At 42.7% G+C, this 15,388-nt stretch overlaps 1 protein-coding gene across 4 annotated transcripts in view; it reads left to right on the top strand.

Annotated features, from left to right (window-relative positions):
• AXL (AXL receptor tyrosine kinase) overlaps positions 1–15,388 on the top strand; it is a 147,094-nt gene that overhangs the window by 86,478 nt on the left and 45,228 nt on the right. For all 4 annotated transcript variants that reach the window (XM_056540092.1, XM_056540091.1, XM_056540090.1 and 1 more), the window contains 3 exons: positions 5,437–5,517; positions 8,606–8,721; positions 14,414–14,609. In XM_056540092.1, coding sequence (XP_056396067.1) covers positions 5,437–5,517; positions 8,606–8,721; positions 14,414–14,609 — 393 coding nt within the window. The remainder of the gene's footprint in view (positions 1–5,436; positions 5,518–8,605; positions 8,722–14,413; positions 14,610–15,388) is intronic.

Below are 15,388 nucleotides of genomic sequence, written 5' to 3'. Positions count from 1 at the left end.
AACTGTCCAGAGGAGGAGCAAATCCCCATAGCAAACCTATCCTGCTCTGGACAGTTCCTAAAATGGACAGAGGTGTCAGCAGAGAACACTGTGGTCAGACAGAAAGGAAATTCAAAAAGAAAAGAACTTCCTGTGGACCATACAGCAGCTGATAAGTACTGGAAGGATTAAAGGGGTATTCCAGGATTAGGATTAAGATTTTTTTAATAGAAATCATTTACAAATCTGTTTAACTTTCTGGCACCAGTTGATTTAAAAAAAATAATGTTTACCAGTGGAGTACCTCTTTAAATGTCTTTAACCCCTTAATGACGCAGGACGTATATTTACGTCCTGCGCCGGCTCCCGCGATATGAAGCGGGATCGCGCCGAGATCCTGCATCATATCGCTTCGGTCCCGGCGCTCATCAATGGCCGGGACCCGCGGCTAATACCACACATCGCCGATCGCGGCGATGTGCGGTATTAACCCTTTAGAAGCGGCGGTCAAAGCTGACCGCCGCTTCTAAAGTGAAACTGAAAGTATCCCGGCTGCTCAGTCGGGCTGTTCGGGACTGCCGCGGTGAAATCGCGGCGTCCCGAACAGCTGACCGGACACCGGGAGGGACCTTACCTGCCTCCTCGGTGTCCGATCGACGAATGACTGCTCCGTGCCTGAGATCCAGGCAGGAGCAGTCAAGCGCCGATAATACTGATCACAGGCGTGTTAATACACGCCAGTGATCAGCATAGGAGATCAGTGTGTGCAGTGTTATAGGTCCCTATGGGACCTATAACACTGCAAAAAAAAGTAAAAAAAAAGTGTTAATAAAGGTAATTTAACCCCTTCCCTAATAAAAGTTTGAATCAACCCCCATTCCCATAAAAAAAATAAAACAGTGTAAAAAAACAAAAAAAAAAAACATATGTGGTATCGCCACGTGCGTAAATGTTCGAACTATAAAAATATATCATTAATTAAACCGCACGGTCAATGGCGTACGCGCAAAAAAATTCCAAAGTCCAAAAAAGAGTATTTTGGTCACTTTTTATACCATTAAAAAATTTTATAAAAAGTGATCAAAAAGTCCGATCAAAACAAAAATCATACCGATAATAACTTCAGATCACGGCGCAAAAAATGAGCCCTCATACCGCCCTGTATGTGGAAAAATAAAAAAGTTATAGGGGTCAGAAGATTACATTTTTAAACGTATAAATTTTCCTGCATGTAGTTATGATTTTTTTTGTTTATTAACCGTATGGACCTACAGAATAATGATAAGGTGTAATTTTTACCGAATTATGCACTGCGTAGAAATGGAAGCCCCCAAAAGTTACAAAATGGCATTTTTTTTTAGACTTTGTCGCACAATGATTTTTTTTTCTGTTTCGCCGTGCATTTTTGGGTAAAATGACTAATGTCACTGCAAAGTAGAATTGGCGACGCAAAAAATAAGCCATAATATGGATTTTTAGGTGGAAAATTGAAAGGGTTATGATTTTTAAAAGGTAAGGAGGAAAAAACGAAAGTGCAAAAACGGAAAAACCCTGAGTCCTTAAGGGGTTAAAGTGTACAATATAATCCAGTCTTGTTGTTGTGTGACGGTCCTGTTGTGTGCAGCCATGTCCGATTGGTATCACAGATTCATATTAGAAAGTATTCACACCCCCTCCACATCGTACCAGTCTCAGTTCACATGCTGTAAATAGAGAATAGTTCTGCTAAGGTGACAGAAAACTCGATCTAGGCCTCTAGTTGACAGCAGAAGCAGAACATCGATGACGGCCTGTTATTCACATGTAAATATCGTCTTTTCTTTCCGTCTTCACATTCCTCCAGTCTTGCAGACCCCCTTCCTGTGTGTGGGGGCAGAGGCAGATTATGACGTAGGAATAGTTTGTTTTGGAGTGTTTCACCTATTAGATCATGTTAAATAGAACAGTTAGACATGCCCGCCTTTCCCAGTGCAGGATTTGGAAGCAAAATGAGTTCCCTCAGGGGGAACATATATATTCAGATTGTGCCAAAAATAATCGTAATTCAGAGCACAAGAAGAGGAGTGGCAGAGGTTGTGCCAACCTTCCCTACGCAGAGATGCTCAAAGAATGGGTTATTATCTATAGGCCCATTTCTAGTGGGAAGAAAAAAACATTAAAAAAACAATATAACCACAAAAATAGACAATGCTTAAAGGGGTATTCCAGGCCAAAACTTTTTTTTTATATATCAACTGGCTCCGGAAAGTTAAACAGATTTGTAAATTACTTCTATTGAAAAATCTTAATCCTTCCAATAGTTATTAGCTTCTGAAGTTGAGTTGTTGTTTTCTGTCTAACTGCTCTCTGATGACTCACGTCCCGGGAGCTGTGCAGTTCCTATGGGGATATTCTCCCATCATGCACAGCTCCCGGGACGTGACATCATCATTGAGCAGTTAGACAGAAAACTTCAGAAGCTAATAACTATTGGAAGGATTAAGATTTTTTAATAGAAGTAATTTACAAATCTGTTTAACTTTCCAGAGCCAGTTCATATATATATATATATATATATATATATATATATATATATATATATAAAAAAGGTTTTGCCTGGAATACCCCTTTAAAGCTGAATACCCTATTCTATTTTCATCCAGGTCTTAGGCTGGGTCCACACTACGTTTTGTCCCATACGGGAGCACATACGGCAGGGGGGAGCTAAAACCTCGCGCTCCCGTATGTGACCGTATGCGCTCCCGTATGTCATTCATTTCAATGAGCCGACCGGAGTGAAACGTTCGGTCCGGTCGGCTCATTTTTGCGCCGTATGCGCTTTTACAACCGGACCTAAAACTGTGGTCAACCAAAAATGAGCCGACCGGACCGAACGTTTCACTCCGGTCGGCTCATTGAAATGAATGACATACGGGAGCGCATACGGTAACATACGGGAGCGCGAGCTTTTAGCTCCCCCCTGCCGTATGCGCTCCCGTATGGGACAAAACGTAGTGTGGACCCAGCCTTACTCAGAAAGATAGAGAGAGTTGGGTGTCTATACACTATAGAGCTGGTATGGCTATCCTCCTATCCTTATGGAGTAAAAAAAATACAGTGATCCCTCAACTTACAATGGCATCAACATACAATAGTTCCAACATACAATGGTATTTTCTGGACCATTGTAACTTGAAACCTGACTCAACATACAATGCTACGGACAGTCCAGATCTGTGATACCTGTCACAACTGGAGGAACTGACCAATCAGAATGGGCATTTTACTGGTAAATCACCTGTATTACTGAAGTACAAGCACTGACTGGCTGCCTGGTAGCGCCCCCTACAGTACAGGAAGGTACTACATGTTCTGTACTCCTTACCTGTACCAGGGTTAGCTGCTCCTTTGGACACCAAGTAAGGGCGGCTCCATTTGGGACACTATGTGTACTGTATAGGACCCTGAAGAAGCTCCTGTCCTCTACATAAACCATTGTTTTCCAACCAGGGTGTCTCCAGCTGTTGCAAAACTACAACTCCCAGCATGTCCGGGCATGCTGGGAGTTATAGTTTTGCAATAGCTGGAGGCACCCTGGTTGGTAAACACTGACATAGACAATGATTACAGCTCCCAGCAGATCTTTCTTACTTTTATATATAAGGATTTGCTTTATCTATATTAGTTATCTACTTATTTTTCTTTAATCCTCACTTTTTTCTATTTTTGGTTGAGATTTTGGTGGCTTCAGAACCAATTACCAGGTTTCCATAGAGTTCTGGTCTCAACATACAATGGTTTCAACATACAATGGTCGTCCTGGAACCAATTAATATTGTAACTTGAGGGACCACTGTATATAAAATGGCCAGCCTTAGAAGTATGGGTACTAGACAGTCACACAGAGCGCATCACCTGTCACTTACGGTAGAGGGCTCAACAGGCTTCAAGGGCCTGACCCCTGAAACTTGTACCTCTGATATCACAAAAAAGGAAACTGAACAAGATGCATCTACATGATTGTATAGTACACCTTTAGAAGGGTCAGTAAAATCCATTATACATGGCACTTACCAACCTAACTCTGGCCCTGATCATAGATACTTGTGAAGAGATCTCAATGATGAAGAGTGGGCGTCCCAAAGCAAAGATCAAGCTGAGCTCCATGTTATGACATTGGATTTTTCCACCTAGGACAGTAGAGCCAATTTTGTGCTCCACCATCCATCCCTTTTCCATGACAAACAATGCAGGTCTGCTAGAAAGCATAGTTCGGCATAGATTCTAAAGGTTCTCATACACGTTTGTCAAAAGTTGACCAAAGCCACTGACTTGTAGGACCAGCTGACTGTCTAAAGTGTATGAGGGCCTCCCAACTCTCCTCCACCCAAGGGGATGTTGATGGAGAAAAGGCTTCGCCATGTTAGATTTCAACTGCTTCACTCTTGTGTTGTTAGAGAGATAAGCCACTGTCAGAATTGTCAGGCAACGTCTTACCCCTCCTATTTTAAGGACACATGAACTTTTAACCATGCTTCACGTGCATGAGGTGATCTGGAGAGAAAGGCACAAGGGCAGTATGAGTATGGGCCATACCAAACACCATTCTATATTTTTACATGGACCCCAGGGACTATGACCTGGGAACATGGGATACCATGGCTGCAGGTCTCATTCATGTGCACGTATATTTTGTTTACATTAATTTAATATTTGGAAGACACTGACTCTACAACTTAAAGGGATACTCTGGTGGAATTTTTTATTTTTTTAAATTTAAATCAACTGATGTCAAAAAGTTAAACAGATTTTTAAATCACTTCTATTTAAAAATCTTAATCCTTCCAGTACTTATCAGCTGCTGTATGCTCCAGAGTAAATAATTTTCTTTTTGAATTTATTTTCTGTCTGACCAAGTGCTCTCTGCTGACACCTCTGTACATGTCAGGAACTGCAGAAGCAAATTCCCATAGCAAATCTCTCCTGCTCTGGACAGTTCCTGACATGGACAGAGATGTCAGCAGAGAGCATTGTGGTCAGACTGAAATTAACAACTTTCTCTGTAGTACACAACAGCTGATAAGGGAAGGGTTAAGATTTTTTATATAAGTGTAACTTACAAATCTGTTTATCATTCTGGAACCAACTGATTGGTTTTCCACAAAGCCACAGCACAAAGCAATGTATAAGATACCCAGTGTGTAAGCCAGTGTTTTGCAACAGCTGGAGGCACCCTGGTTGGTAAACACTGGTGTAAGCTGTGCATAGTCTGACTAAATATCTCTGTTATACAATTTGATAATACCGCAGACTCTACTGATGATGCCAACTATTGCCTTTCTATGTATGCTGTATGTGTGACCCACCAAGGGAGATGGAGAATCAAATGCATTGCGGTATATTGTTGTGTATCTCAGAGCAGACTGTGCCTGGTACCATGTGCCACAGAACACTTATTGTTTTCTTTTTTACCCTCAGGTCTCAATAAATCCTCTTTGTTCTCCTGTGAAGCTCATAATGGAAAAGGTGTTACCACATCCAGGACCGCAACTATTAAAGGTAAGCTATAAAGTAGATCAGGTTCTGTAGTGCATAGTATTCGGGAGACCACATATCGAAAGGTAGAATTTAAAAAAGGGGATCATTGTATGTAGATTGGAGGAGACTGGAGCCTATACAGACGGGTAAAGGTAGCTGTCTGCCAAATGTTTGTTGGATGTGCAGCTATTCTTTCCTATTCTACATGCACATGCACACTTGTTTTGGCTGAGCCTGCATGTTCATTCAAGTGGAGACAAAAAACCACAACCAGGCATCTCTGACATCAATTTATCTCTAGGAAGAACAAGAGGATTGGGTTTCGAAATAAAACATGCACATCCTTTTTTTCTTTATCTGGGGGGATTCGGTACAGAGGCCTTAGCTTAAAGGGGTACTCCGCCCCAAGACAACTTATCCCCTATCCAAAGGATTGGGGATAAGATTTCTGATCGCAGGGGTTCAGTGGGGACCCCTGCAATCTCCCTGCTGCACCTGGTATTCGTTTAGAGTGTCGGGTGCCGCACTGGAGGCTCGTGACATCACGGCCACGCCCCCTAAATGAAGGGGTGTGGCCGTGACGTCACGAGCAGGGCGTGACTGTGATGTCACGAGCCTCCGTCCCGCATTGCCAGTCATTCGGCACGGAGTGAAGTTCGCTCCGTGCACCGGATGTCTGGAAGGCAGCAGCCGAGATCACTGGGGTCCCCAGTGGCGGGACCCCCACGATCAGACATCTTATCCCCTATCCTTTGGATAGGGGATAAGATGTCTAGGGTCAGAGTACCCCTTTATAGCCACTGTGTCGAAAAGGCAGCCATACACATTCAATAACTGTCGGTCAAACGTTTGTTCGGCCAACAGTTATGTCTCCCGACCTCCCCATACACTTGAACATTTGGCACTGCTTAAAGGAAATCTGTCACCAGTGTCACCTGCACTAACCTGTCGGGCACGGGCGGAGCTTAGTGACGTCCCCACTGTTCTTCTCTAGCAGCAGTGAGAAGCAGTGGTGACGTCACTAAGCTCCGCCCATGCCCCAAACCAAGACGGAGATGAAGCTAACGGAGGAGATTACCGGAGATCCCCTACACAGAACGGGACAAGGTAAGTACCGTTGTCATCAGTGTCACCTGCACTACCTGTCGGTATCAACAGGTTAGTGCAGGTGACACTGCTGACATATTTCCTTTAAAGTTCATGTAGTGTCTATGGAGAGGGGTAAGACACAGCCAGAACTATAGGGTCTGGCAGTGACAATCCAACATGGCTGACCCTTCTCTCTACTGACATTATCAGTGGAGTTTTGGTAGGCTGTCATAGTCACATTGGATAGGCAAAGGTAGCGGGTTCAGCCACCTTAAGTCTAAGGATTATTGGCAAGTTAAGTCTGTAACAGGATCTCCACCTATTATGTACTCTTATAATGCTGGTGTCTTATGTGGCAGAGAAGTCTTTGAGTCTGTATGGTTCAGTATACTGTATGTGTGTGGGGGAGTTCAGATCTTATATTGTACAGAATAGTGTGGTAGCAGGGTGCGTGGTGCAGGGCAGATGTTGTTACCCTAGGGGCAGATATCATTAACCCCTTGTATTCGTAACGCCAGGGCATGGTTTAGCCTATAACCACCCGAAGGTATACTGCTGAATCCTGGGCTAGGCATAGGGGCAATAAAGACTCCAACGCCAAGTTACAGACAGTGGTAGCTTTACTGAGGGTAGACAGATGGTAAAGTCTATACAGTTCAGCCAGGACCCAAGGAGGTGACCAGTGACTCAGAGACCTTAAGGGCTTGCTGGGACTTGTAGTAGGACTGGACCATTGAATGCAGACCACGCTGACTTGACAAATGACAGGGACTGACTTGACTCATAAAGCGGTGACTTTACCTTACGTGACTTGATGGTGGCTGCAGGACTGGACTCTGAGGTCTCCAACACTCGCGACACACACACTAGACAAGACTGCACTGGACCTCAGCAGAAGAGAGAGAAGCTCCACCCAGGGCTTATATGGGGGAGACTAGCAGGGAGCCCATAGGTCACTCTGGGGATCACCTGGTCACTGGTACCTACTGGGTAACAATCACATGACATATCACATGGCATAACTCTTAAAGCAACATTACATTTTATAATACATTACATGGTAAAACATATTTACAAAGGGGAAACAAGTGCAGGGGCCTTGGGGAGACTGAAGGAGCACGGGGTAACACCTCGTATACTGGGCCACCACAATAGGGAGACATTGTGCATTGTGTGGTCCTGCATGAGCAGATCTTGTATAGTGGTACGGTATGTGGAACCATCTTTAGAATATCTGACTATGAGTAATCACCATCACATTATACACAATAAGGTGCAGAAAGAAAGACCCTTTTATGAACCCACGTGCTTTGGTTTCCCGTTGATCATTCCCACCTGTTTGTTGACTTGGTGACACATCTCTGCGGAAGATTCTTGCTGAAAGAATGCCGCTGATTCACTTGTTTAGATCCAGCGTGGTCTGACTCAGTGCCCACTAACCTCACTGGCATCCGAGGCAGGATAAAGGAAGGGGGTGCAGGCTACAGTTAACCACTTCTTAGCTAATGTGATTCACTTCATCATAATCTCTCCTTAAAACCTGTGCCTGGTCTTCAATTATTACTGGCTTCCAACCTAGACATCTGTTTCAGAATAGAAATGTTTGTAGGACTAACTCATATGTTGTATTATTTTAATGATATTATATGTAGGATATGACTTTCTCCACCCTGGATAATGATTTTGGCCCTAGTATCTCATATAATGTTTGTCACCTTAACCATTTAGACAGCATGCGGTCTACAGTGACATGTTTGTCTTTTTCTTGGTGCTTAGATGTCTCTAAGTCACCAAGACCATGTGCACAGCAACTGCATTAAATACTCTATAACCCATCTTGTCTCATATTGCATAGAAGTAAATAATGTATATGACACCTTATGGTTCAATCACAGTCTTCGCCCTTACATGACCACCAGATCCATAGTTGTCCATGAAGGGATACAGTTTTTAGAGAACAGATAAATATTTAGCACCATTCTGGGCACTGTTAATAAAGTTACTATTCCTTATATTGTAGTTCTACCTAGAGAACCAAAAGAACTGACTTTGGTGACTCGAAGTACCACCCAACTGGAGATATCATGGCAGCCTGGAGAGAGTGGTGCTCACCCAGTATATGTGTGTACAGTGCAGGTAGGTACAGCATTATATAGATCAGTTACATTTCCAGAACAGTGATGGCATTTGATGTTAAGAGGTATGGAAATAATCCTATGGATCAATGTATAATCAGGGCTAGTTTTAAAGAAACTGGGTCCCAGTAGAAGCCATTGCCCACCAATTACTGACACATTGCTCCTATCATCAGCAATTCTTAGTTAGTAGGAGCCCAGAGCAACGGTCCAGTTTGCCACCCTTAAATGCCAACCTTGGTTCCAGTCTTGACTTAAGCCACCTCTGTCCATGAGCATAGTAAAACCTAGAGGATCAGCTCACTCCCATCTGTATAATTCATATACGCAGAGATCTTGAGTAGGTTCTGGAGCAAGGAGACATCAAGCCGGGCTGATTTCCAGTGCAACATAAAGGTGCAAGAATGAAGTAATTGTCTGGCTCCAAGTTGTCCAATCTTTATAAGTTCATACTAAAACAAGGTTCATGGATGTGCTACGTTTACACTAATGAATACCGACGCATTTTGAACACATGAGAGTTCCTATTCATGGCTTGAAAAAGAACTTTGTATTTTTTATAAATGTATAATATGTTGTTCATATATTGTTTTAATATGAACTAATAACGATTGAGTTTTTAACCACTACATGAAGCTGGAGAACGATTCCAATCTCACATCTCCGTCCATACTTTACAGATTTCCAGACTAATTGAATTATCTTGGTAATTACCAGATTATGGGACCTAACTGGTTTGTTACATTCCTTGGGAGGTGTTGTTTTCAGTGAGGGATTAGGGAGCATTTGAGTCAGGCAAGGATAATCCTCACTCACGTTTGACAATGGTATCTGGTGAACATTACCAATCCTCCAGGGAGACCTGTCTTTTAACACCTTCTCTATAATGAGTAGAGGGAGGGAGTGATGGATGTAAGGGTGGGGTTGGCATGTTTTGTCAGGTGGAACATGAAGAGTTAAAAAACATTGTCAAGCTTAAATGAGATGAGAGACACATTGGGATGAATTGCTAGGGCTCATTTACACTTAGTATGTATCACTCTTATTATAAGCGCCGCACATGATAATGATAACGATCCATTAATAATAATGACTTATTAATGATAATTGCTCTGTGCAAATAAGCAAATAAATCAATTCTAAATGTTAATATGCAATATGCTGTCTATGTCAGAAAGCTGCTGTAAAGCATCACACATGTGGGGGAGACAGTACAGTTATGGATATACAGTAAAGGAAATACATATTTGATCCCCTGCTTATTCTGTAGGTATGCCCAGCGGACAATGAAATGATTAGTCTATAATTTTACTTTTAGGTTTATTTGAACAGTGAGAGACGGAATAATACAAAACACATTTCTAATATGTAAAGAATTGATTAATATTTTACTCAGTGAAATAAGTATTTGATCCCCTATCAATCAGAAAAATTTCTGGCTCCCAGGTATCTTTCATACAGGTAACAAGCTAAGATTTAGGAACATTCTCTTAAAGGGAGTGCTCCTAGTCTCAGCTTGTTACCTGTATGAAAGATACCTGTCCACAGAATCAATTCCAAGCTCTCCACCATGGCCAAGACCAAAGAGTTGTCCAAGGACATCAGGGACAAGATTGTAGACCTACACAAGGCTGGAATGGACTGCAAGACCATCACCAAGCAGATTGGCGAGAAATTTACAACGGTTGGTGCCATTATTCCAAAATGGAAGAAACACAAAATAACTGTTAATCTCCCTCGGTCGGGGGCTTACACAGGAATAGACAGGAATACAGGAATAGAAAAACAGTTAATTTCTTTAAAAAAAACAGCTCAACGTCTGTCCCTAGGTTGTGTGTGGTATTACAACTTGGCTCCATTCACTTCAATGGAACAGATCTGCAGAACCACACCCAACCCGGAGACAAATGGGGAGTGTTTTTTTTTAAAGAAATTAGCACTGTTTTTCTATTTCTGGATAACCCCTTTAATGCAAGATCTCACCTAATTAGCCCATAATTACACAGGAGGATCTTACCAATGTGCTCAAAACAGCTAAGTCACTAAGAAAACAATTGGTGACCGTGATATACTACACAGCGGAGGACTGAAATCCTGCAGCACTGCATGGTCCTCCTGTTCAAGAAAGCACATGTACAGGCCGTCTGAAGTTTGCCGATGAACATCTGAAAAAAGTGAAAGGTTCATTATGGAATCTGATTGTGTGGACAGGTGTCTCTTATACAGGTAACATGATGAGATTAGTAGCATTCTCTTTAAGAGAGTGCTCCTAATCTCAGCTCATTATCTGTATAACAGACATCTGGGAGCCAGAAATCGTGCCAATTGACAGGGGATCAAATACTTATTTAACTGAGTAAATTCTTTATATTCTCTTTATTAATATTTTAGACTGATAATTTCTTTTGTCAGTGGGAAAACATAAAAAAATCAGCAGGGAATCAAATACTTTCATTGTATCCTCAGACATATATGGACAACAATCTGCCTGTTCATGCCCTGTCCACCCCTACAGATTGAAATGGTAACAGAAAAGACATTATGAACATATGAATGTTCAGTCGAGACGAATGTTAATGTGTACGGTGGGATTGGTAGAGATTGCTGTCATCTGAACAATGAAGGGGTATGGTCACCTTATGTGTTTCCATACAGGCTTGATGCCAGGGCTGGTGCAAAGATTTTTGCCACCCTAGGTGAAAGCTAATTTCGCCATGCTTTGACCCTGACCTTTGATATGTCTCACCTTCCTGCTGGGCGTGACAAACTGTAACATCCCCCTCTGTAACATCCCCCCCTCCCTGCAACGGTGGTGCAAGCTGGGCGGGTACTTCGGATGAGCGGATTCTTCAGATGCTGGCTTACTTCTAACTGTTTTGCAGTAGGCAGAGCGGTGCCCCCATCAAGAGGGCGTTTTAGGCAGCTGCCTATTTTGCTTATAGGCAGAACCGGCCCTGCTTGACGCACATGGCTTCGATGTGTATGTGATACCTAAACCTAAGAGATAGATTATAAAAGGGTATTTTCCAATTGAGAGAGCTGATTTAGAGCACACACAGGTACCCTCAGTGGTATTTGACTCTTTACTTACAAGAGTAAACAGAAAATAACATTGCCCTCTACTGGTAGGAAGAATTGTCAATTGTTTCCCATTCATGAATCCTGGTTTTCACTGCTTCATGAATGTCCGTGGTTTATAAATGAAAAGAGGAAGAGGAAGGAGGAGATGCTGACAGTGATCATTCACTTCCCCATTAGTAGAAACAAAGTCAAAGGGAAACTAGTCTATTGGAAACAAGCCAGTGGTGGAGTCTTTGCTAATATATACCGTCCAATAAATGTGATAGGAAGATGTCAGCAATATACCAAATAGTTTTCAGGCTATGTTAGCTATAGCTCCATACAGTGTTACGTGTCATAAAAATGAACTGAAAAAAACCTGGAGTTCTCAGATTATAGACTCTTCTATGTGTATGAGTATTGTACAGTGACCCCCCGACCTACGATGGTCCCGACATACGATCATTTCAGCATACGATCACTCTCAGAGGCCATCACATGGTGAAGGCAGCATCAACATACGATGCTTTTGTATGTCGGAGCCATTGCATAAACGGCTATCCGGCAGCGCAGACTGCTTCAACTGCCACCGGATAGCCGTTTACGGTGCCCCGTGTGGTCCGGTGATGGTCACTTACCTGTCCTCGGGGCTCCGGCGCGTCCTCTTCGGGATCCCCTGCATCGTCAGCGCTCTCCATCATCGTCATCACATCGCTGCGCACGCTGTCCCGTCATCCAGTAGGAGCGGCGTGCGTAGCGATGTGATGGCGGCGACGGAGAGCGCGGTTGCCGGGGAAGCAGAGGCCTTGTCTGAGCGTCGGGGACACCCCGGGGACGCAGCGACAGCGATGGAGGGCGACATCCCGGACAGCGGTGACGAGCGGTGACGGTCCGGAGCGGCGGGGACAGGTGAGTACAACTTCCTCTAACAGTGGTCTACAACCTGCGGACTTCCAGATGTTGCAAAACTACAACACCCAGCATGCCCGGACAGCCAACGGCTGTCCGGGCATGCTGGGTGTTGTAGTTTTGCAACATCTGGAGGTCCGCAGGTTGTAGACCACTGTGCTATACTTTACATTGCACGGATCCCTCCACATACGATGGTTTCAACAAATGATGGTCCGTTTGGAACGGATTACCATCGTATGTTGGGGGACCACTGTACTATATTTGTATACTATAAAATGATTTGGGATCAAGGCGGACTGAGTGTAGAGTTATTTTACATGGTAGCCAAAAGCAAACTTTTCATAAGAAAACCACAATCCTATTATTCTATTCACACCGTTCTTATGTTCTTTTAGTAAAAAGCCATCACATATATGCTGCATTCAGGACCGGGTTAAAAATCGAGGACTTTATCACTGAATTCTATGCACTTTAGTTGGCATAGGCCATAGGGTATTAAAGGGGTATTCCAGGAAAAAAACTTTTTTTTAAATATCAACTGGCTCTAGAAAGTTAAACAGATTTGTAAATTACTTCTATTAAAAAATCTTAATCCTTTCAATAATCATCAGCTGCTGAAGTTGAGTTGTTGTTTTCTGTCTGGCAACAGTGCTCTCTGCTGACATCTCTGCTTGTCTCGGGAACTGCACAGAGTAGAAGAGGTTTGCTATGGGGATTTGCTTCTAAACTGGGCGGTTCCCGAGACACGTGTCATCAGAGAGCACTTAGGCAGAAAAGAACAACTCAACTTCAGAAGCTCATAAGTTCTGAAAGGATTAAGATTTTTTAGTAGAAGTAATTTACAAATCTGTTTAACTTTCTGAAACCAGTTCATATATATATATATATATATATATATATATATATATATAAAAAAGTTTTTTCCTGGATAACCACTTTAAAGGACGGAGATATTCTGTTACTGCAGTTCTGTAAAACAATATTGTGGTCTACTAATATTGACAAGTTTAAAGGGGTTATCCAGGAAAAAACTTTTTTTTATATATCAACTGGCTCCAGAAAGTTAAACAGATTTGTAAATTACTTCTATTAAAAAATCTTAATCCTTTCAGTACTTATGAGCTTCTGAAGTTAAGGTTTTCTGTCTAAGTGCTCTCTGATGACACGTGTCTCGGGAACCGCCCAGTTTAGAAGAGGTTTGCTATGGGGATTTGCTTCTTAACTGGGTGGTTCCCGAGACACATGTCATCAAAGAGCACTTAGACAGAAAAGAACAACCTTAACTTCAGAAGCTCATAAGTACTGAAAGGATTAAGATTTTTTAATAGAAGTAATTTTCAAATCTGTTTAACTTTCTGGAGCCAGTTGATATATAAAGAAAAGTTTTTTTTTTTTCCTGGATACCACCTTTAAAGAGTGGTTTGCTTAGAAAATTCATGTTTCAATTCATAGCTAGGGAATTCTTAGTTTATAGCTTATAGAGTGATAATGTCTCCATCCAATTGTATCAGAATGAAGTCCACCAGGTTGTTATAATAAGATAGGTTTCTAGTTTTGTTTTCATCTCCTGCTCCAAGTTCCTTATTACTGGACATGTGGTTTTTAACTCGGGGCTTTTATTGTTACAAGACTTTATGTCGGAACAAAAAAGAAGAACTACAACAGTGACCATTTCTATTTTTCTAAGTATGTTTTTGTGTTGTCTTCTTTTCCTCCTTTAGGCGACTGTTCCTCATAGCCACCTCCGTACTTCTCCACACCATAAGATCTACAACCAGAACATCAATGTGCCCCCCTATACTCATATAATCAGTGACCTCACTCCCTACTCTACTTACAATGTTCGTGTGGCCTGCCTGAACAGTGAGGGGGTGTCCAAGTGGACAGAATGGGTCCCGATGGAGACCATGGAAGGAGGTATGAGAACATGAGGGGACAGAAGTTTATATTTGTGTTGTATTTCAAGAGTAAATAGAAGATAAAAACTGTCTTATTTGCCCATAGTAACCAAGCTTCAAGAGCTCATTAAGATATGAATGCTGAGCTGTGATTGGTTGCTATGTGCAAATCAGACAGTTTTTGTCTCATTGATAAATCCGGGCCTGTATTCTTGGATCTAAACTCTGGTCAATATGTTCTTAATGTCTGTAACTAAACTGAGCAAGAGACATTGAATGAAAGTGGATGAAACATTCAAACACCTTGTGCAAAACTAAGAACACAATGAAATCAACAAAAAAGTAAAAGAGCTGTAATACAATGTAGCTTTAAGGGGAACTCCGTCCCTAGACATCCTATCCCCTATCCAAAGGATATGGGATAATACGTCTGATCGCTGCAGGGTCCGGTCACTGCAACTTCACCCCTGCCCCCCCTTTCCGGCCTGCCACCCCAGTAATCTGCTGCATGGAGCGAACTCCACTCCGTGCCAGATTATGAGTGACCCCAACCGTCACGCCCATCCCATAGATGACCATGGCCGCCCAAAGCCAAGCACTGCCAGGGTGCCAGGCCCAAGACCGCGGAGGGTCCCAGCGACCGGTCCCCCGCGATCAGACATCTTATCCCCTATCCAAAGGATGTTTAGGAGCAAAGTACTCCTTTAAAATAGTTGACTACTTTCAACAGTACCTTTTGTTAGGCTGGATTCACACCAGGTTTTGTACTTACGGTTCCCATATATGGCTGGGGGGGGG

Source organism: Hyla sarda, chromosome 9 (genome assembly GCF_029499605.1).
Source record: "Hyla sarda isolate aHylSar1 chromosome 9, aHylSar1.hap1, whole genome shotgun sequence".
Lineage (NCBI taxonomy): Eukaryota > Metazoa > Chordata > Amphibia > Anura > Hylidae > Hyla > Hyla sarda.
Note: the sequence above shows the minus strand (reverse complement) of the source record. Positions and strands in the feature narration are given on the sequence as shown.